The 23,374-nt window shown below is 41.7% G+C and overlaps 3 protein-coding genes across 14 annotated transcripts in view; 1 reads left to right on the top strand and 2 right to left on the bottom strand.

Moving 5' to 3' along the window:
- wdr91 (WD repeat domain 91) overlaps nt 1–9,960 on the bottom strand; it is a 46,181-nt gene extending 36,221 nt beyond the window's left edge. For 3 of the 4 annotated variants that reach the window (XR_011346547.1, XR_011346546.1, XM_069903251.1), the window contains exons 1-5: nt 9,421–9,958; nt 5,028–5,207; nt 2,697–2,903; nt 1,759–1,842; nt 691–797 (exon numbers count right to left, since the gene is read on the bottom strand). Coding sequence is in view for 2 of the 4 variants with exons in the window: in XM_069903251.1 (XP_069759352.1) it covers nt 691–797; nt 1,759–1,842; nt 2,697–2,903; nt 5,028–5,207; nt 9,421–9,543 (701 nt within the window). In the remaining 2 variants the exon portion in view is untranslated. Of the gene's footprint in view, nt 1–690; nt 798–1,758; nt 1,843–2,696; nt 2,904–5,027; nt 5,208–9,420 lie in introns of all 4 variants that reach the window. The other variant, XM_069903252.1, reaches the window with a different exon arrangement.
- Nucleotides 9,552–23,374, top strand: part of LOC138745850 (ATP-dependent DNA helicase DDX11-like) — a 190,721-nt gene continuing 176,898 nt past the window's right edge. For 4 of the 8 annotated variants that reach the window (XR_011346551.1, XR_011346548.1, XR_011346549.1 and 1 more), the window contains exons 1-2: nt 10,224–10,262; nt 11,891–11,942. Coding sequence is in view for 2 of the 8 variants with exons in the window: in XM_069903256.1 (XP_069759357.1) it covers nt 9,748–9,850; nt 11,891–11,942 (155 nt within the window). In the remaining 6 variants the exon portion in view is untranslated. Of the gene's footprint in view, nt 9,851–10,223; nt 10,263–11,890; nt 11,943–23,374 lie in introns of those variants that run through there. The other 4 variants (XM_069903256.1, XM_069903257.1, XR_011346552.1 and 1 more) reach the window with 4 other exon arrangements.
- LOC138745852 (aldo-keto reductase family 1 member D1-like) overlaps nt 14,469–23,374 on the bottom strand; it is a 58,795-nt gene continuing 49,889 nt past the window's right edge. For both annotated transcript variants that reach the window (XM_069903261.1, XM_069903260.1), the window contains exons 8-9: nt 16,841–16,923; nt 14,469–14,650 (exon numbers count right to left, since the gene is read on the bottom strand). In XM_069903261.1, the coding sequence (XP_069759362.1) occupies nt 14,608–14,650; nt 16,841–16,923 (126 nt within the window). In that variant the 3' untranslated portion in view covers nt 14,469–14,607. The remainder of the gene's footprint in view (nt 14,651–16,840; nt 16,924–23,374) is intronic.

The raw sequence follows: 23,374 nt of genomic DNA, 5'->3' as shown, positions 1-23,374 counted from the left end.
AACAAAAATGAAAAGTCAATCCTCGTATCATCTAAATAAAAGTCTTCACTCTCAGAAATGTTTTCAACAATGATTATGCAGGTGCAATGTGATGGTAGATAATTGTATATTAGGGAAAAATAGAATTAGGAAGCGAGTAACATTTGTGTTAGGAGCAAAAGATAATCTGCTGGGTCGTGCAGCATCAGTGGAAGAAAAAGAACTGTTTGCATTACAGGAAGGTGCCTTTTATCAAGATGGAACAGGCAGCACAGTTGGTGTAGTGGTTAGTACAATTCCTTTACAGCGCCAGGAATCGGGACCAGGGTCTGAATCTCCGCTGTCTGTAAGGAGTTTGTACATTCTCCCTGTATCTGCATGAGTTTTCCCCTGGGACTAAGGTTTCCTCCCACCATTTGAAATGTACCGGGGGTTGTAGGTTAATTGGGTGGCACAGGCTCATGGGCCGAAATGGCCTGTTGCCATGCTGTATACCTAAATTTAAATTTTTAATTAAAAAAAATTAAAGACTCTTGTGCCTCCAATATTTGTTTTAGCTTTATCAAATCTAAATCGATGATGAGAAACTCAGAACATTTTTATCCAATGAACAACACAAAGCAAGGATTCCCACTGGGCACAGATTCAATCCTTCATATGTGGATAAATATTTTTGGAACAATACGATTGCCATTCAGGTATGACACTTACAATTCAGAATCTCCCAACCGGTCCATATTCTGTACATAATAGGGTAACTTATGGTGTATCATCTCTTCCTCTTTCTTCATTCTCGATTCTGGTTGCAGAGCAAACAACTAGGGCGCAACATGAACATTCAGTGAACGAAAGCAATTATTTATCTAGCTTTCACTGGCATTTATTGCCCATCTAAATGAAACTCCTGAAATTGATGTCAAAATACCAAATAAGACCTATGTGCACATCTCTACTGGTCAGTGAGGTACAAACCAATTCAAAAATGTTTAAAAGTTCTAATTCTACCACTGACAATAGATTATAGACTACAGGACAACCATTCATCACAGGAATAAAACACGAAAGTCTGCAGACACGAGTGAAGTAAAAGCTCAATGCAGGTCAAACAGTGTACTTTATATTGCAAAGATAGATACATAACCAATGTTTCGGGCTTGAGCCCTTCATCAAGGTATGTTGACAGGCACCCAATGGTGGGCAATGCATTTCTTGCTTTTAAAGTACACACTGAGTTAATGATAATGACTTTATTGTCATATGCATTACACTGCACCAAGATTCTTACTTGCTGCAGCTAAACAGATGCTTTGTAAAAAAAAAACACAACTGCAATTGCATACATTAATTGAAATTAAAGAGAGATAAATACAAAAGATAAATGGACAATAAATATTCAATTACCACAGTGCAAGAAATAAAACGGCAAATTAGAAAGTTGACAAAGGAGAAGGAAACATACGATTCCTGAACCTGCACTTGCCTTTTCTGCCCTTAGCAACCCAGTTCCCAATTTACCCACACATCCCCCAGGCTCTCACACCCTACCATAATCCAGCCAATTTACCTATCACCTCCCCCCACCCCTTCCCCAGAAGTAGCAGCGCCAGTCTGATAAATTTGGCATCACTAGGACTGCCCATTGATGGCTCCAGCTGTCTGCTACCCCAAGGCCCAGCATCTAGCCATGTTGGTGCTTACCTTCAGTCCCTCCAACTCCAGGGAAAGACTTGCCCATCCTTGGCCCACTAGACCCCAGACCAAAGGAGAACAAAGTATTACCTTCTGCCACAAGGCTTCATTTTCCTCCTGCAACTGGCAGCGTTTCTGGTACTCTTCATCAAAGTTCAGCAGCACAGGAACAGGTGTTTGAAGTTAAAGTAGAAAAATTCAAACAGGATATTTCTCAGTTCAGTGTTTAAGATTTAAGGGGAAATTGCATTCACAGATCAGACATTTTTATTCCTTGAAGAATCAGCTCAGTCTCTTGGTAAGTATCTCTCTGAAAGACCACTACACTAAAGCCAGCCTACTATCACTGTGCCCTTAGCTGCCTTGTCCCAAACAAGTTCAGTAGAAACTTGGTGAACAGAACATCATAGCCCTCCAGAGGCAACACTGGAGTTCAATGACTTCAATTAACAATTCTATTTCAGTATCTCCACTTTTATCTCTTCTCAATACAATTTTCTGGCTTTACTTGTCCAATTATCATTCAGTTTCTCCTGCCTTCTACCTGTTCATCCATCTTTGCATTTAGACAGTTGTACAACACTGAAATGTACCCTTTGTGCCAACTCTTCAATGTCAACCAAGTGGCTACCATTGATTGGCATTTGGCATATATCCTTCCAAATCTTTTCTATCCATGCATCTGTCGAAATCTCTTTTAAAACATAATAACTGTACCTACCTCTATCACCTCATCTGGTAGCTTATTCCACATATTCTCCATCCAGTGTGGAAAAAGAATCCCCCTTTTCTCTTTTAGTTTCCTCTACATCAGAATCCAAATGCAGATTCCAATTTTGCTGAACATGTATACTTTGTGTGCTTGAACTTCCTGTAGCCATTGCAACTCACCCAATCATTCCTACACAGATCTGACTGCCCTCAGCCTCACCCATTTTCAAGGTGAGGCCTAATATAATTGTGGCTCCCTGCTCAGGGTAGGGACTACAAAACATGAAATCTCCTTCACAATGAGGGAAAAGGATATGCATGCACTGAAAAAGCACACTCAGAAAGTTGTGCAGTGAAACCAGGAACGTCTCAGCCCACTGCTTGGAGAAATAAGTGGCAAACACCTGGTTCTGATCAGGATTCGGAATGAAAGGAAGAACAAACCATTCCTTCCATTCTGACTGGTTCTGCAATTCCAGGGACAGTTTCTGGAAGAATTCCTGGGTTTTATCCATTTTATTAGTCTGCAATAAAAAAGAGGAAAATATTACTCTGCCTCAGTCCTCAATTATTATTAAGATACAAAGGCACCTTTAACATACAACATTTATCTTGCAAATACATCAGACACTGCAGAAACAAGACAAGCTTGGCCAAAGTAAGCAGCATTGATGGACCAGGACAGCCATTCTCGATGGGACCCTGCAGCATGCCTGGGGGACACTGCAGATTTAAGTAAAAACATTGTTTATTTTCACCTCACATAATTTTTTTTTAATGTAGTCGGTGGGAGAGATGTTCAGAAAAAACCAAAACAACTGCTTCACAGGGATGGGGGCTCATAAACTTTGAGCAAAGTCCCAAGGGGGCCATAGCTAAAAAGAATGACTGGTCTAGGAGACTCACTGGAGACCTGTGCTGCATGGTACAAAGATGAGGATGGGCAGGAAGGATACTCACAGAAACAATTCCATGTTATAGGGGGAAATAACACACCACCTTTCCCTTACACCAGCAAACTTCAGGGGTCCAACACCAGAGTTGGGATGTATGAGCTCAGAGACCAGTTTACAACGTGACACAAGAAATAGGAGTTAGCCATTTGACCCAATGAGTCTACTTCACTATTTAATGAAATCATTACTAATCTGGCTGCCATCTAACCTACCTTTTCCCCTATCCCTTAATTCCCCAACTAGGCAAACATCTATCCATCTTAAATATATCCAATGAGGAAGTCTATACAGCTTCCTTGGGACACAGAATTTCACAGATTCACTATTCTTTGGAGGAAAAAAAGATCTTCCTTGTGAGCTATTTTCCCCAGTTCTAATCTCAGCTACCAGATGAAAAAATTTCCTGTCTCTATCTTATTTATTACTTTCATAACATCTGTTTCTTTAAGTTCCCCCCTCATTCTTCTGAATTACAGTGTGTATAGTCTCAGGCAACTCAAACTCTCCACTTCGGTTAATCCCAAAACTCTGAATTTAAGATGGTGAACCTCCAAAGCCAGTATATCCTTTCTCAAGTTAGGAGACAGTACTCCAGGTGGGCCTCACCAGAATCTTTCATAGTTGCAGGAGAATCTTGCTCTTAAATTCAATCCCTCTAGCAATGAAGGCTAACATTCCATTTGCCTTCTTGATTACCTGTGAGCTCACGATACCTGGTTGGGAAGACTCTTGCAGTCAATTCCAGGAGTGGGAATGATCATTTCAACCAAATTGCTGATGGGTTGAGTGATACACGGCTGGTGGTGATCATCAAAGCTAGCTTCAAAGTTGGAGGACAACCCCTAGCAGCTACATTACCAGCCATCAATCAAATACCAATGGTATATGAATCATAGCCTCGAGATCCATGGTAGCAAAATAACATGGCAAAATGAAGGTGGATCTATCAGATATCTGCATTAATGCATCTCAATGCAAGGATCTTTGGTTGTTGTCCTGACAAAGAACAACAAAAATATAATAATGTTTGCTGATTATAATTCATGAGATTAAACACAATTTGCTGGAAGAATTCAATGGGTTAAGCAGCACCAGCAAGAATGAGAATGGTCAATGTTTCAAGCCAAAATCCTTCATTAGTACTTGATGAAGGGTTCCAACCCCACTGATGCTGCACCAGCCACTGAGTTCCTCCAGTATATTGCGCTTACCTTTATATTCCTGCATCAGCAGTCTCCTGTAATTTCATGAGATGTTTTGCAAAGGTTTGCGCAGTTACTAGAGGGTAGGGCATCCAGAGAAAGGAGTCGAGGACACGGAGTGATCAGTAAATGAGCTACAGAGTAGGACCCTGATGTTTTTCTGATGCTTTGCATAAGAGGAAGTGCATGTCTCTCAACTCTGTGGACAATAGCGCACTGAAACTAGTAGCTCACTACCATCATTCGCCTTCCTTTTTCTCCTCAGAATTATTATCAGAGCTGGCAAAACTGTAACTCAAACCTACTTCCTTTCCTGTCTCGATAACAAGGCCTGTTGCAGAACACGAATAAACACCAGAGTAAATTTCCTTCCACTCAGTCCGATAAAATATTCCCAGATGTCAAGCAAGAGTCAAGCAGTTTGACATTGATGGCACAGGTTGGTAATGACGTACCTCGACAGTATGGATCACATCAGGTGAGCAATTACCTGAACAGTATGCACCAGGTAGTAACGGTAGAGGCTGGTTTTCAGCTTGTTAACAGTGTGTCGATATGTATCCTCCAGCCTGCTGAACAGGCGACGATCAAGGTAGCTCCAGTATTCACGCAATCCATTCAGATCATAGCCCTGAACCAAATGCTGCAACTGCTCCACAATTTTATCTACCTGGAAAAGAGATACAAATCATTTGTAAGCTGTTTCAAGTTTGATTTTATTTGTACAGATGTGACTTCTTAACACTTTAAATCTCAAATGGAAATTGCATATTCTGTGGTCGACATGTCATTTACCTTGCAGAAATATAAAAACAGAATATAAGATAAAGGAGCAAGCCACAGAGCTGGCTGAGCCTTAATGATTCAACTTCATGATCTGCACCTCATCCATACAATTAGCTGACTCCCATTTCCCATTCTTCTTCGTATCCCATAATCTGTCTGGGATATGGATTTTCAGTCATTAAATAAGAACATTTACATGATTTACAACCTTTTACCTGAAATGGCTACATTACAATCCTACATGAGTGGCCCCCATGCTCAGACAACCTGCCCCCTGTAATTGCAATGATCTGAAGAGATGACCTCTCAGTATTCAAGTTTATTATCATCTGCTTGTCCAACATATACAATCCAACGAAATGTCTCTCCAGACCATGATGCACGCATAAAAGCACTCAATGCACAGTACGTCATTATCACATAACCAAATAAATATTTGGGATGATTTTCACGGTTACGGGATGCTGTCCGTCAGTCTCAGCCTGTGGGAAGAAACTATTCCCCAGCTTGACAGTCCAGATTCAAGATTCCTTTATTGTCACTTATGGACCTGTGGATCACGCAGCCAATGTAGATTTCTTATTGTAATTTTCTGAAAAGTGTCAGTGTCACTTCATCAGCCACTGAGTTGTCAAACCAGCAACCTGGAAGAGGGCAGCTGGTGGCATGCGAGGCTTTGAAAAGATTCTTGAGGTTGTACGAGATATTGGTACATTATTGGTTTCTGAGAGATATTGGCATCCTTTGTTCTCCAAACAAGGCTCTTTTGGAGTAAGGTCCTCATGTGGGAACTTGCAGCCTATTGAATAGTTTACATCCAGCTTTTTATATTTGGCAGACGACACAAGCACATTAGTAATGATTGATAGTAACTCAGAAGTGCTCAGAGTAGAGATGGATGTGTGTTATGTGGGAAAAGATTGTAAAGGAATCATTAAGTTTATGAAGACCCATAATTTCTTTAGCCACTGGAATTTGCTGCCACATGGCTGTATTTAACACAGGTTAATAGCTATCTGAAAAGTCAGGGGATTAAAGATTATTGTGGAGAAGTCAGGAGAAAAGGGCTGAGCGAGAGAATGGATTAGCTCATAATGGAAAAGCAGAGCAGACTCGAAGGGCCAAATGACTAAATTCTGCTCCAAAATCTGCCTTAAGATACACAAAGAGTTGCCATTAGTGGTCGCCCAGCACCCCTCACAGTACAAGAGAAAGAAAACTTCAAAGTCACTGAGCATCCATGAATTCCCTCCACCGTAACCACATCCTCTGTAGTGCTAAAACTGTGCTCAAAAGATATGTATACAAAAGAAATATAAACAAAGAAAAATATCAGTTATAAATAATGTGAGCAGTAAAGTTCTTAAATGAGTCTCTCATTAAGTTTGTTGTTTAGGAGCCTGATGGTGGAGGGGTAGCAACTGTTCCTGAACCTGGTGGTAGGAGTCTTGAGGCACCTATAACTCTTTCCTGATGGTAGCAGTAAGAACAGAGCGTGTCCAGGGTGGTGAGGATCCTTGATGATCCTGCTGCTGTCCAATAGCAACATTCCATGTAGATTTTCTTGACGGTGGGGAGAGTTTTGCTTGTGATATGCTGGGCTGTGACCACTAGTTCTTGTAGGGCTTTCCACTCAGAAGTATTAGTGCTCCCATACCAGGCCACGATGCAGCCGGATGGGACACCTTCAGTTTTGCTTGTGATATGCTGGGCTGTGACCACTAGTTCTTGTAGGGCTTTCCACTCAGAGGTATTAGTGCTCCCATACCAGGCCACGATGCAGCCGGCTGGGACACCTTCCAGTAAACACATGTAGAAATTTGCCAAGGTTTGATTTCATACAAAACTCCTGAAGAAGTAGACGTGTTGATGTGCTTTCTTCACGATGATTTGCTGTCTGAAGATTGATAGCTGCATTTTCTATATTACAAGAGAAAATGTTTCAAAAGGAATTTGTTGACAGGAAAAATTCAATTTGTTTTCAGTATAAAATAGGAATCTAAAATACTTTTACTTCTGGACAAAACATTGTACTAATCCTTAAACAGAAACTGAATAGAGACAAGACTGGTTACTTGAATCCTCGGTAGTAGTGGTTAGTATCGCCGCCTGTCACGCGGGACACCGGGGTTCAATTACCCGCTGGGGAGCCAACTGTGGTGAATGTCTGCTAAGCTGCCTGTCTCCCCTCTGGCGAGCCTTGCTCAAGCACCGGGAAAGAAACTGGTCAAAATAAAGTTTACAACTGCCAGTTTGCAATGTGAGCATTTAATCCATGTATGTTCTTCACTGTATTCAGTAACACCTATAGCTAAAAGCCCAGGGCTTGGTCCATTGTTAGCTCAGAGTGCGGTCCACCGCTACCCTGCAGCGTAATTCACCAGCGGTAGCAGGCCAGGCAGAGCATAATCCATTGCCAGCCGAGAGTGTAGTTTGCAGCTGCCTCACAGCAAGGTCCATCACCACTCTCAGAACAATCCACCAGTGGCCAAAGCACAGCCTTCAATGTGCCAGATGCAAGAGAACAATTTTCCTCTGTCAGACATACTAAAACCACACACCTGAGCCTTAGCCCATGTTATCCAACATCAAGAGTAACTGCTGCAGGATTGACCCCATACAGCCAGATGACACAACATCACTGAGACTGAGCCAATGTGCCTGGATCATAAAACGCTATGCTTGGGACCAAGCACATGGACCTAGACCACATACACCATGGCTAGGGCTGAGGTAAGATCTCCAAACTACAAAGCAACACCCTGAGACAGAAAGCAACAGACCTGGAACTGACCCAACCTCCAAACAATGTGTGCCTGGGACTCCAATTCAATAGGTCTTCGGTAGCTGAGGGATCTAATGTTGGACCAACAGAGACTGCTTTTGATGTGCTACAAGATTCTTGAAAGGACAGGTGGTGATATGGTAATTAGTGCACTCCTTCCACTGAGTTTCTAGATTGTTCCTGACAGAGGGCCTCCAGATTCTCAGAGCCATCTCACATCACTTTTTCCATTTGGAATGGTCATGGGCTAGAAATTCCCAAAAGGCTGCAAAGATGCTTCAATTGTTTTTCAAGGAAGCTTTGAGAATATCCTTGAATTGGTTTCTTTCTCTGCCTTGCTGGTGGGGTGACTGAGACTGGTTAGGATCAATGACCAAGGTTCAAATCTGCCTCTGCCTGCCATGACTGCAATGGCTTCCACGGGTGCTCTGGTTTACTTCCACCCTGCAAAAATGTATAGGGTTTGTAGGTTATTTGATGTGTTTGGGCACTGTGGTTCATGGGCTGAAAGGTCTGTTAATGTGCAGTATCTCCAAAGTGAAATTAAAATTAAATATCCAAGGGTATTAGATTAATCCAAAGGATAAGCAGGAAAGTGAGTAAGGTAACTGGAATCAAAGGTGTTTAGCATACAAATGGGTTAATGTAAGTTACAATGGCTTACTTACACTCTGTTCAAACCATCTTGGAAGATGAAAATGATGTAATTATGAAAATGAGTAAAAACACAAAATGCTGGAGCAACTCAGCAGGTCAATGTCCTTTATGTAGCAAAGGCAGAGATACATAACTGACGTTTTACCTGATGAGTTGCTCCAGCATTTTGTGTTTTTACTTCAACCATGGGGCCCACAGAATTCTATGATTTACATTATAAAAATGAGAAGGATTGGACCAAAAAGGAACTGCAAAGACTCAAACCTGTGTTGTAACATCTGAAGCATTGCAAATATGATGGGGGGGGGGGGGGGGTGAAACACACGCAAATAATAAGGCAAGGGTCGACTGGGATAATCCAATGAGTGAATTTCGTGAGGGATAGCATTATGGCAATGGGGAGGCAAGCTGGGGTACAAGCCTGGAGGCAAGCTGTAGAAGGGAGCTCGGCAGAGATCAGCACTGATCTGAGAAGGAATGTTCCCAAAGTGTGGTATTAGTCCAGGGGGTTGCAGTGTCAGAGAACCTGCATTCAGCCTGTCAGGGAGAACCCAGTTCAGCCAACAGCGGCCCGCTACACGGGCTTTAGGACCATGGAGCGTTGGTCCCCAGTGAGGAGAGGCTGTCAGGGTTCACCGTTCGTTCACTCACTCACTCGGCATCCCTTCTCCTTATCCGCCTTCATCTCCGCCTCCAGCGCTTTCAGGGTCGCGGTGAACTCCCGGTACAGGAGGTACTCGCGGACCAGCTCGTCAGTGCGCTCCACCGCCGAAGCCATGGCTCGTCAAGGGCGGGAGCGGCCGCTTGCTGCTCAGCCAGTGCCTGCCACCGCCGGCCCGTGCACGTCGTCCGCACACCGCGGAGGGGACTGGGCAACAGACCACACCGGGATCCGACCACGAAACCACTCCCGCGGCCAGAGCCTGTCCGTCACGCTCCGCCGTTTGATCACCCGTCCGACGCTCGGGTCACGTGAAGAGGAATGACCAATCAGGCTCAACCGACGCCACGTCGACGCCGAGGACCCGTGACGCCAGCCGGGAGGTGCTTTGAAGGTGCAGCCCCCGGGCCCTCCTGGGACCCAGGTGTGATTAGTGGGGCAAAGGTGCTTCAGCACCCTTTAAAGCTGGGGGAATAGCCCCAGTAAATGGCCAACCCGACCATTTAAGGAGGATGACGCATCATGCAAACTAGTCTTCCCCATCCCCCCCTCCATCTCCCCCTGCAGCAGTGACTCCTCTCCCACTGATCATGGCACCGCCCGCGACATCAACCATGGCAGCAGCCTCACTCCCACCCCCCCCGATTGTGTCCCCCGTCTCTCCCCCTCGCTGCAGCGACCTCTTCCCCCTCCACCCTGGGCCCTGGCAGTGACCCCTCTCTCCCAAGATCACCGCAGACACTTCAGCTGGGTGACACCAGTGTGTCAGCGTTGTCGTCACAGGAGTAACCGGGTCAGCCATTTTCCTGTTCAAGCTGCCAGTGGACGCATCCTGGGTAAGTATAACTGGGTTCCCTGACTACCTCTGAGGTAGGGCAGCAACCCGGTTGACTTTGGACAACACTGACTGGGTTAGACCCTTTCAAGCTGCCATGTGAGTGGGGCACTAACCAGGCAATTTGTCCGGTTAACCCGATTTTACAAGGCAGCTTGAAAATGCCTACTGACTAAAGAAGACTATTCACCCCTGTCAAAGGAACCCCTTATGCTGTTATGAGCACTGAGGACCCCAAAACCCAGCAGCAACAGAAATTCACTAAGACAAATGGTCATTTAAACAAAAATTGCTTTTAATCATCTTTAAACATGAAAACAAAGTCAAACTCTAACTTATTACTATTAGCTTACTTAACCTATCTTAACCCCCTTCTAATTCTAAGTGCACGTGTATGTAATGTGTGAATAAGTTTAGAAAAGTTATTTTATTCACAGTCCAATCTCACTTCTCATTCCTCCAAGTTCACTGGATGCAGGGAATTCTTAGACTGTGCACAGAATTTAACATTTATGAATGTCACCAGGCTTTGGTGCTTGAAAGATGCTTGTTGGTTTTCAGAGAGAGATTGGTTGTTCGCTGGACACAAACTGATTCCTTTTAATCTGCCACGTCAGTGTCTCAATTAAGAAACTTGCCCCATCGGGGTTTATCAGATGATAACCTCTTTCTTTCAGGTCACCACAGACTTCCTTTTTGTTTACCTTATTTTAAGTGAAACATTAGGCAGCTCATCTTCTCCTCTTGTATGGACCACAAGGGCTTTGACCAGGCAAAACTAAGCACTCAAATCCCTTCTTCAAAATGGGGTTTTTCCACAAGCTTGCTAGCTTGTCCTGTTCCAGTCCCAGCTGCTGCTGCTGAACTGAACCTCTCTCTCTCTCTCTCTCTCACACACAGAAAAGCCTGTTCCACTCCCTCTACCTGAAAAAGTCACATGACCCCCAGAACACAAATTGCACCCAAACAACTCACAGCTTCAAACCCAATCCTCCGAGTCCCTCCATCTGTTGCTCTTCAAAACAACAATCCATTAGTTAAGTCTCTTGATCACTCTTCAAAGTTTCCACAATGGTACTTGGAGCTGGGTCTGTCTGGCTTGAGCAGAGCTCCAGCCCCTCAAATGAGATCTGTTTTGAAGTATCTGTATGTGACCCACACCAAAAATTTCCACAATTTATCTCCTTCAAAGCATATCTATATACAATATAAAATACAACATAATCTGTCACAATGCCCCATTAGCAGGTCAATCTTACACCCCCATCACTAACCCCTTTGGTTTATGACTCCAAGTAGACCCAAGCCCCTTACACCCATCACCAACTCCATCTCCTCCCTTGCAAACCATCACCAACCTCCTTACACCCCACTCACCAGATTAACTCCCCCCATCCCCCAGACCATCTCCCCCATTCCCCCAGACCAACTTCCATCTCCTGGTGGCAAACCATTTCATATTCTGTGCCCCATTCTCATTCCCGTCTGTTCATGGTCTATGCTGGGTTCTGTATGACAAACAATAAATATAAGTTACAGATTGGTGCAATATAACATTTTGCATCAACTATATTTCACACTGCAAAAGTTAAATAAATTTAAATCAAATATTTCTGAACAATGCTTTAGGTCCAGTCAGGAGACAGGAACTTTACTACATTCAACTTGGGCATGTTCCAAGGTAAGACCCTTTGAAAAAGATCTGGGGAAACATTTAGAGCAAATTACAGGAATCCAATTTTCACAGAACCCAGAATTATACTTAATGGGGAATATTGCAGCCAAATATGAGATCATCCCAACATCAAACAATATTTGTTATGATTGCAGTGGCCAAGAAATGTATAGTGGTTACTTGGAAGTCTGATTCACATCTAAGTATAGGCCATTGGAATGAGGAAAAACATAGTTGTGTTTCGTATAACCTAAGAAATAAGTATGGCACGTTCTTACAAATATGGCAGCCATACTTGCAAAGTGCAGGTGAAAATATTTAATGCGTCCCATCTCACCTATGAGACCCACACTAATGCCCCCTTGAAATGTGAAATTTTTGAAGTAGATTACGGACTTGCTACAATCCCTGTTTCTTTCTTTCTTTCTATTCTCTTTTCATCACTTTTTTTTTGGGGCTTTACCTTATTTACTTTACATGGGAGAGTGGGGGTGGGGGGAAGTGGGGATTATAGTCATTATGTATCAAAGTTTATTATTTTTACTCTGTATTCAATTTTTTCTGTATTTGTTGATTCCATGTTTGGCATGTAAAATTTAAAATATTCAAAAAGAAAAGGTTTGTTACCTAAAATAATGTAGTGTAGCGATAGCTACAAGGGGAAGTGAAATGAGGAGACAACACACTTGCACTTCCAACAGTTTATCTTTAAAAAACCCACGTGAGCCTTATAAGGTGGCCTGTAAGTCCTGCCCACTCGCAGGCGGTGATCTCATGACACAGCTGAGTGCACGTGCACAGCCCACTTCATCGCAGAAGAAGACACATCTGGCGGTGCCATCTTGACGTGGCTGCTCCGCTGCCGCTACCGTAAAAATGGGGAGCCGGTTCACCTGTGTTTGGATGTGCAATGCCACGTAACCCTCACCCGCCAGAACCGGTGCTAGCATTCCGATACCCCTGAGTGCAGTGGGGCTGGACTCCTGGGAGGTCGTCCCCAGTACTTGGGTTGCGCTGTCACGACCGGCTGTGAATGGTTCCTCCCCACCTGCAATGTCCAGTGTGAAAGTTCTGCCCGTACTGCAGAGGACTTTGTACGGGCCCTCATAGGGTCATTGGAGGAGGTTAGAATGTACTCCGCGCCGGACAAAAACAAAGTCTGCAGTTAATAGGTCCTGATGCAGGCCGGTGCCATTGGTGTGGGAGGGGGGGGGTGTGAAGTTTCTACAATGTTGCTCTCCCCTCGGTGTCCGAATCTTGGGACGGTGGGAAGAATTCACCTGGTAGGATTAATGGGATACTGTACACTAGTTCCACAGAGGAAGCCTGTAGATCCTCTTTGGGTGCAGTTCGGATGCCCAGGAGGACCCAGGGGAGCTCATCTACCCAGCTGGGGCTAGTTTAATGGGCTATGAGAGCTGACTTCAGGTGGCAGTGGAAGCATTCGATGAGGCCATTGAATTGTGGGTGGTAGGCACCTTAATGCCCAGGAGAGTTGCTAGCTGTATCCACAGGGCCGATGTAAACTGTGCCCCTCTGTCAGTGGTAATGTGAGCTGGTACCATGAACCTTGCAATCCAATGCATGAGCAGTGCCTGGCACAGGAATCAGTGGAAGTGTCTTTTAGTGGGATGGCTTCTGGCCATCTTGTGGTGTCAACTACCACTGTTAGCAGATATCAGGATCCAAGGAGACAGGTAGCGGGCCCACGATGTCGACATGTATATGCTCAAACAGCCTTTTCGGAGGGTTGAACAGGTGGACAGGGGTCTTGTCATGACAGTGGACCTTGGAGATTTGACACTGGGTGCAATTGCAGGCCAATTGGGCAACCTGCTTCCTCAAGCCATGCCATACGAACTGCTCTGCCACCATACAGGTTATAGTCTTTATGGGCGGGTGGGTGAGATCATGGATGGCATGGAAAAGCTGGCGCCCACCAAAACTAAGGATCTTATTGTTGATTTTGGGAAGCAAAGAGCGAGGGACCACATTGATAGAGTGTAGGTAAAGTTAGAGCCAAGTTACTGGGAGTCCAAATCTCAGGTAAACTTTCCTATAGCCAGCACACTGAAGCAACTGTGAAGAAGACACACTAATGCCTCACCTTTCTTAGGAGATTTGGCATGTCGTCAGATACTCTATCAATCTTCAGCATGATGAGGCAGAATAATAGTTTGGTATAGATGGGCTGAAGGGCCTTTTTCTGTGCTGTAATGTTCTAGGGTCCTATAGGTACACTGTGGAATGTATAGTGAGTAGTTGCATCACAGCTTGGCTTGGAAATGCCCAGGAAAGCAGATGGCTGCAGAAGGTTGCAAACATAACTAGCTCTAACATAGGCATTGACCTCCCATTCATCGCAGACATCTACGTGAGAAGCTGCCTCAAGAGGGCAGCCAACATCATAAAGGACCCCTATCACCCTGATCGTAATGGCAAGTTACATGCACTCATGTGAGAAAGGGGTGGGAATATTTCTGAGTCTTTTGTGTCCTATGTACTCTGGATAATATATTCAGAGACTACAGAAAATGTGAAATGTTCTTTTTATTTGTATTTGTTAGTCACAAAATGTGTCTTGATCTGTATTGCCCAATTAATTCCATATTTCTCCATTTGGGGCCCTCTGCTTGTGTATCCTCACACCTTTTCTAGTAGTTTCTCCAGTTTAGTAGTCATCATTGAAAGGATATTCTGGGTGATCATTCCACCTGTGGCAAGAAAGCAGACAGTGAGAACTTAAGGTGAGACAACAAAAGACTGTTAAAATTATATGCAGCTGGAAGGTCAAGATGGCCACTATGGACATGGAATGGCCACTCTCCTCCTTCCACAATTGGCTCCAACCTTCTATCATCCCTCCCTTTTCTGGTTCCACTTATCACCTTAATTATCAGATTGCAGCATCATCAGTCTCTTATGTTTCCATTTATCACCTTCTAGCCTCTGTCTCTACCTCCACCCCTCCCGCTCTTGGAACCATCTGTCTATTATCTCCATCAGGCTCCATCTTTCACCAGCTAGCCCCTGCTTCACCCCTCACCACTTTATACTGGTCATCTCCCCTCTACACTCTCATACCCAATACAGGGTTTTGAACATATCGAATAATGATATCAGTGTTTTCTGCAGCTAAACAATAATAAATCGTAATTTAGTCACAGATGTGAACAAAGGCTCTTCAGCCCAGCATGTCCATGCCAACTTTTGCACCCATCTACATTAATCCTCTATATCTGTGTGATCAAGGGCTTATCTAAATGTTCCTTTTGTTCTGAGAATTTCTGCCTCCACTGCTTTTTCAGGCAGGGTGGTTCAGATTGTTCAGAACAGAAACATGGAAAACAGAAACAGAAGGCCATTCAAGCCCTTCGAACCTGCTCCACCATTCATTATAATCATGGCTGATCATGTGTATTCTGTCTTCATTTACTTTCCATTCTCCTTGATTCCTTCAGCCATAATAACCACATCCAACTCCCTCTTGAATGAATCTACTGAACTGGCCTCAGTTTCTGTGCCAGAGAGTTCCACAAGTTCACATCTCTCAGTGAAGAGGTTTCTCCTCATCTCACTCCTAAGTGACTTTCACCTTTATTCTTGAACTGTGACCATTGTTCTGGACACCCCAACATTGGGAATATTCTCCCTGCATCTACCTCTCTAGTCCTGTCAGAATTTTATGTTTCAATGAGAACCTATCTCATTCTTCTAAATTCTAGTAAGTTCAACCCATATCTATCAGTGCTTTCATATATCAATCCTGCCATGTAAGGAGTCAGTCTGATGAACCTTCACTGCAGCCTGTCAATAGCATGAATGTCCTTCTTCAGATTAGGAAACTAAAACAGTGCACAATACTCATGGTGTGGCCTCACCAAGACCCTATTACAACTAAAGGACGATCTCTCTGCTTCTGCATTGAAAATCTCTTGCAATCTTGGCCAACATGCCATTTGCTTTCTTCACCATCTATTGTACCTGCATTCCAACCTTCAGTGGCTGATGGACTTCCCCTTTTCCTCAGGGTCGACACCAGAACGTATGTTGGGGGTTGTTGGGGAGTGGTGGGAGAGAGTGGGCAAGAACTGACCTGTCCATGGGGGGAGGGGGGTGTGCTGGTAGGGGCATACCTATCGTTGAACTGCTAGCGATGCAGCCGGGGGTACATTTAGTCACTAGTGTTTGTCAGCTTAGACGTTACTGACGCAGAAAGGAGTGGCATGTCTGATGGTCAAACCGTATGGGGGAGCAGGGCACAGCATCTCGTTTGGGGGGGGAGAAATGCCCACGGATGACACCCCCCGGCGCTGACCCTGCTTTTCCTAACTAGTCATCAATCAGATAATAATCTGCCTGCCTGTTATTTGCCACCAACGTGGATAATATCACATTTATTGACATTATACAGAACCTGCCGTGCATTAGCCCACTCTCCAAATCTGACCATATCACCCTGCAGCATTTTGGAATCTTCCTCACACTGTCACCCAGTTCAATGTCACCTGAAAACTGTGAGATAGTACATGCAATTCCTATGTCCAGATCTTCCAGTTCGGAAGCTTGTGGTACCCCAATAGTAACTGGCTGCCAATCTGAAAAGGAACCTTTAATTACCATTCTCTGCCTCCTGCCTGCCAACCAGTATTCTACCCACATCAATACATTACTTCCTTTGCCACATTCTCTAATTTTGCACATCATTTTTTCACCTTAAACTCATACCCTCTTGTCTTTGACATCCCCCTTCCAGGTGCACTGATTTTTACTCTCCACCCTGTCTATCCCTCTCATAATTTGAGTCCAAGTAACCGAACACGACAGAGCCAGTTTCAAACTGGTGAGATCTTTAAGGTGAAACTCCTAACAGCAAACTCTGGTTCAACAGATAACAGTCTTACATTAAAAGTTCCACATAGCGTTTATTTTTGTTGAGAGCATCAATCGTTTTCATTTCTTCATCTGTCAAGTAAAAGTCAAAAATCTAAGAAATGAGAAGAAAATTCAAAGTAAACAAATAACAAAAAATAAATTTAATTTTTTTAATTTACTGGCGGTTACTCTCAAATTATTCTCCACCTGAATAATATTCACACTGGCCTTATTGTGAATCACACTTCCCATCCACAGTGAATGGAATGATAGGGTGGACATAAAGATATTTCTCTCTCCATCCAGAGATCAGACCTAGAGATATAAAGTTGGAAAGGGTAGAGAGGAGGTTTAGATAGTTCTTGCCAGGATTAGAGAAGTTGAGTTATCGTGAGGGAGTGGAATTCCTTGGAGCACAGGAGGTTGAGAGGAGATCTTACTGAGATCTATAAAATCATGAGGGGAAAATATAAGGTGAATAGTGGCACTGTTTCTGAGAGTGGGAGCATTTAAGACGAGATGATGTCCCTATAAGGCAGTGTGTGAGTGGGAAGGGAAGATTGAGAGTCACGTCTCTAAACATGATTGTTATTGAAATATTATGCTTGAGAAAAATTGCCATTGGCCCATTTCTTTTGGAGTTATGAAACTGTGCACATAACGAGTCAATTAGGTACGATTAAAACAGTAGTTTTCAAACTTTTTCTTTCCACTCACATACTGCCTTAAGTCATCCCTTATGTGAGGTGAGTCACGTGATGGAGTAGTGGCCAGTTGGGAAATCCAGCCCTCTCCAGGAAAATAGGAAAAAAAGTTAGGAAAAAAAACAAAGCACAAAAAAAAAACAAGAATAGAGTACATGAAATAGAGGATAAAGATACAGAGAAAAGAAAGAAGATGGCTTCCTAGACGGAGAAAGTAAGAACAGCTGGAAAAAAAAGTTTAAAAAGTCACCAGAGAAGAAGGAAGAAGGCCTTATCTGCAGGAAGGAATGGGATGCTGTGGTGACAAGGAGCGCCCGAGGTCAGTACCTGCCCAAACAGAGTCGCGACCCACTAGCTGGTGCACTACGAAAATGCTCTCGGAGTCAAACAAAAGTGCGCAATTGCGCAATCAGAGGAGAAAGAGGACACCAATGGGAGGTGTCTCAGCAGAGGTGCGGGCTGTCACAGACAGAGCAGCTGAGGGACGTCCGACACCAGGGCACTCCGCTGGAGGATAAGAAAGACAGCAGAAGAGGGTGCGACAAAACAGACATGGAAGATATATGGAGGGAAAATTGACAAGAAGACCAACATCGAGAAACACCACAGATGAGCAGCTCAAGAGGGAAGGAACAGCAACAAGAGGCCCAGCAAGAAGAGGCCCTACAAACACACAGACACAAAGAAAAGAAGAAGACACAAACACAGATACAGACATAGAAGAAGAGGAAGAAGAAGACCAAGATCTTCACAGAGAAATAGAAGATAAAACTGATGAACAGAATATAGATCAAGTCTTTTTTGAAGAACAAATGAGGTCACTAAAAGAATGGTTGTCATTAGAGTTTAATGCAATTAAAAGGAAAATGAAAAGAGCAGAAGATAAAATGCAAAGGTTAGAACTGGTAATGACAGAAATAGGGAACAGATAGAGAGTGTGGAAGAGGGGGAAACAGCTGTAGAAATGGAAGTGAATGACTTCAGAGAAAAATTGGAAGAAAGTGACAAAAAAATTAAAGAGACACAAGAGTTGTTACATCAGAAAATTGATATGTTGGAAAATTATAGTAGATGAAACAACATAAAAATAGTGGGCCTGAAGGAGGGTGAAGAAGGAATTTATAAAAGGATGGATCCCGAAGGTCCTGGGAATGACTGAAATGCAGGAAGAAATGGAAATAGAAAGGTCACACAGAGCATTAGCTCTGAAACCGCAGACACATCAAAAACCAAGATCCATCTTAGTAAAATTTTTGAGATACATGACAAGAGAAAATATTCTGGAACGGGCAAGGAATAAAATTAGAGAAGATAATAAACCATTGGAATACAAGGGTCAAAAAATATTGTTTTACCCAGACATAAGTTTTGAACTCTTAGAGATGAGGAAGGAATTTAATACAGCAAAATCAACTTTAAGGAAAAAAGGTTACAAATTCATATTAAGACATCCAGCCGTGCTTAAAATATTTATACCTCAGGGAGCAAAGCAGACTGTTCTCGGATCCAGAAAAAGCTCAAGAATTCGCAGAACGTATGCAGGACAGGAGAAGAGATGTAACAAGAATGAAGAACAGATATAAAGTATATATAAAGATGTAAAAACAATGTATATGTAAAGATCTAAAGAGGGAAAAGAGAAGGGAAGGAGGGGAGTAAAGGGGGAAAAAAAGAAGAGAGAGAGCTTTGTTATATGTGTTTTAAAAAAAATTGTTTTCTGGAGGGGGAATAACCGTTACTGCAAAATCAGTTGACGCTGCGAACAAGATCTCAACCCAAATGAAAAGGGGAGTTATGGTTGCCCGGCAAGGGGTATGGGACAACTCAGAGAGTGGGGGGGGGAACTTTTGGAGTAAAGGTATTAGTGGATGTGGGAACTGCAGGGGTACTTTATCTCTTAAATGTGTTGTCGTATATTAAGTGTAATAAGAGAAAACTAAGAGATGAAAATGGGGGTAAAAGGGGGATGGAGGTGGCAAAAAGGTGGAAAAGTGATGTGTGCAAGATATAAGATGGCCATGTTGAACTATATGACTATAAACATTAATGGAATACATAACCAAATTAAAATGAAGAGGCTACTAAATTTATTGAAGAAGGAAAAAATAGATGTAGCATTTGTGCAGGAAACGCATTTAATTGAAGTGGAACATAACAAACTAAAGAGAGACTGGGTAGGAAACATAACGGCAGCATCCTATAATTCAAAAGCTAGAGGTGTAGCCATACTAGTTAAAAAAAATGTACTGATCAAAATAGAGGAGGAAATAATAGATCTGGCAGGGAGGAATGCAATGATAAAGTGTCAGATATACTAAGAATTTTTGAATTTGCTCAATTTTTATGTACCTAACGAGGAGAATCAAAAGTTTATGCAGGATTCTTTTTGAAGATTGCAGACATACGAGGAAATATATTGATAGGAGGGGATTTTAACCTTAATTTGGACCCAATGTTAGATAAAACCGGACAAGAGACAAGTAAAAAGAATAAAGTAGCCAAATTTATGGTTAAATCAATGCAGGAAATGAAACTTATGGAGGAGGCAACACCCAAGAAAGGAATTTTCATATTAATCGAGTAGGCACAAAACTTACTCAAGTATTGATATGTTTTTATTGTCAGCCCATATTCAAAGGAGAGTTAGGAAAACTGAGTATAAAGCTCGACTTCTATCAGATCATTCAGCAATAGAACTGGAGAAATCCCACCAAGAACATATAGATGGAGGTTAAACTCCAAGCTACTTAAATGACAGGAATTTAGGGAGTTTATTGAACACCAAATTAAAACATATTTTGAAATGAACACAGGATCAATGAAAGACAAATTTATATTATGGGATGCAATGAAAGCCTTCATTAGAGGGCAGATAATAAGTTATGTGACTAAGATGAAAAAGGATTACCGTCGGGAAATCGAGCAGTTGGAAAGGGAGATAGTAAGTACAGAAAAGGAATTAGTAAAAAGGGATGATATAACGAAAAGGAGAATTGGCAGACAAAAAAAGTTAAATACGAAACATTATAAACATACAAGGTGGAGAAGAACAGAATGAAAACAAAGCAAAAGTATGACGAACTGGGAGAAAAAACACAAAATATTATCCTGGAAACTTAAACAGAACAAGCTAAAAAACGATACTGGTATCAAGGAAAAAGGACAAACAAATTACATATAATCCAACAGAGATTAATGAAATTTTTAAATGAACAATTGTATCAAACTGAGAATGAGGGGAAAGATGATAAAATAGAGGAATTTTTAGCTAAAATGGAACTGCCAAAATTGCAAGAGGAACAAAACAAACTAATAAAAACAATTGAAATAGAGGAAGTACAAGATATATTAAAAAAGCTGCTGAACAATAAAACACCAGAAGAGGATGGATTTCCAATAGAATTTGATAAAACATTTAGAGTTATTAATTCCTCCTCTCCTGGAAGTAATAAACCAGACAGAAGAAAGACAAAACTTGCCAGATTCATGTAAGACAGCAATAATTATAGTAATACCAAAGATGGGGAAAGATCCACTAACACCAGCATCATATAGACCAATATCTCTACTTAACTCATACTATAAGATAATAGTGAAATTATTAGCAAACAGATTGGCTGATTGTGTACCTACAATAGTAAAACAGATCAAACTGGATTCATTAAGAAAAGACAAACAGCGGATAATGTCTTCAAACTTATTAATCTAATCCACGCAGTTCAAGGAAATAAGAAACCAACAGTGGCTGTTGCTCTAGACGCAGAAGAATCCTTCGACAGAGTAGAGTGGAATTACCTATTTAAAGTATTACAGAAGTTCAATCTACCAGAAAAATATATAAATTGGATTAAAGTATTGTATAAAGGACCGTTGGCAAAGGTAACAGTAAATTGGCATGTATCGAGTTACTTTAAATTAAGTAGGTCAACTAGACAGGGATGTCCACTATCCCCCTCATTGTTACCCTTAGCAATAGAACCTTTGGCAGAACTTATAAGAATAGAAAATAAAATAAAAGGGATAAAAATAAAGGAGAAGGAGTATAAAATCAGCTTATTTGTAGATGACATCATAGTATACCGAACAGAACCAGAGTTATCAGTAAAAGAATTACATAAGAAATTGAAGGAATATGGAGAAATATTGGGGTACAAGATCAATGCAATAAAAGAGAAATGATGCCAATGAATAACACAGACTATAGAGAATTTTAAAAAGAATCACATTTAAATGGCAAACACAAGCAATCCGATACCTAGGAATCAGGTTAGATAATAACAAGCCATTTGTACAAACTAAATTATCAGCCACTAATAAAGAAATTGCAGGAAGACTTAGAACAATGGAAAGAATTACCGCTAACGTTGATAGGGAGGGTAAACTGCATTAAAATGAACATATTCCCAAGGATACAATACTTATTTCAAACATTACCAATTCCCTTAACAAAAAAATTCTTTAAGGAACTAAAGAGAATAATAAGGAAATTCTTGTGGAAAGGGAGGAATCCAAGGGTAGCGTTAGATAAGTTAACAGAGAGGTATATTCAAGGTGGTTTACAGTTACCAAATTTTAGAAATTATTATAGAGCCACACAATTGAGGTATTTATCAGATTTTTACCAGACAAGGGAAAAACCAGACTGGACTAAGATAGAACTAGATAAAATAGGGGAAAAGGTACTGGAACATATACTTTATAAGTGGGATGAAAAGCTGGTGCAATATAAAAACTCACCAGTACTGGATCATTTACTTAATACATGGAAGAAGATCCACTTAGAAAGGAAAAAAAAAACGAATGATCAAATACCAAAATTACTATTGCCGCAAAATCCGCTTATCCCTTTTATAATCGACAACCTATCCTTGAGAGAATGGGAGGGAAAAGGAATCAAAAGAATAGAAAACTGTTTTTTGGGAAATAATTTATTAACATTTGAACAGTTGAAGTACAAATATGGAATAACTCATGGTACAATGTTTGCATATCATCAATTGAAAGCTTATTTAAAGGATAAATTGGGAAACAGCTTGAGATTACCTGAAGGAAGCAGCTTTGAATACGTGATTACAGACACAATGATAATCAAAAGATTTATAACCAACATGGACATTAAGCTGCAAGATGAGGAAAATGAAATAAACTATAAACCTAAGCAGAAGTGGGAAAAGGATCTAAACATAAAGATAAAAACTGAAGTATTTGGAAAGATATGTTCTGGAACTATGAAGAATACAATAAAGACAAGGTTATGCATGATACAGTATAATTGGTTACACAGGGTATTGTCACATTTGTGGCCCGAAATGTGAAGTTAATAAAACATTAAACACAAGTTTTATTGGCAATGCCTGAAATAAGTATAATATCCTTGGAAAAATGTTCATTTTAATACAGTTTATCCTTCCTATCAGTGTTAGTGGTAGATCTTTCCAATGCTCTAAATCGTCCTGTAATTTTTTCATTAGTGGATTATAATTGAGTTTATATAATTGGCCTAGATTTTTGTTTATTTGTACACCTAGGTATCTTATTGCCTGCATTTGCCATCTGAATGGAGATTCCTTCTTAAATTTTGAGAAATCCGCATTATTCATAGGCATTGCTTCACTTTTATTTACGTTTATCTTGTAACCCGACACTTCTCCATATTCCTTCAATTTCTTATATAATTCTTTTATTGATAGTTCTGGTTCTGTTAAGTACACTATAACATCATCCGCAAATAGACTGATTTTATATTCCCTGTCTTTTATTTTTATTCCTTTTATATTATTATCTATTCTTATCAATTCTGCTAGTGGTTCTATAGCTAGCGCAAACAATAAAGGTGATAGTGGGCATCCCTGTCGCGTT

The sequence above is a fragment of the Narcine bancroftii genome, chromosome 11 (assembly GCF_036971445.1).
Source record: "Narcine bancroftii isolate sNarBan1 chromosome 11, sNarBan1.hap1, whole genome shotgun sequence".
NCBI lineage: Eukaryota > Metazoa > Chordata > Chondrichthyes > Torpediniformes > Narcinidae > Narcine > Narcine bancroftii.
This window is presented reverse-complemented; position numbering and strand designations above follow the sequence as displayed.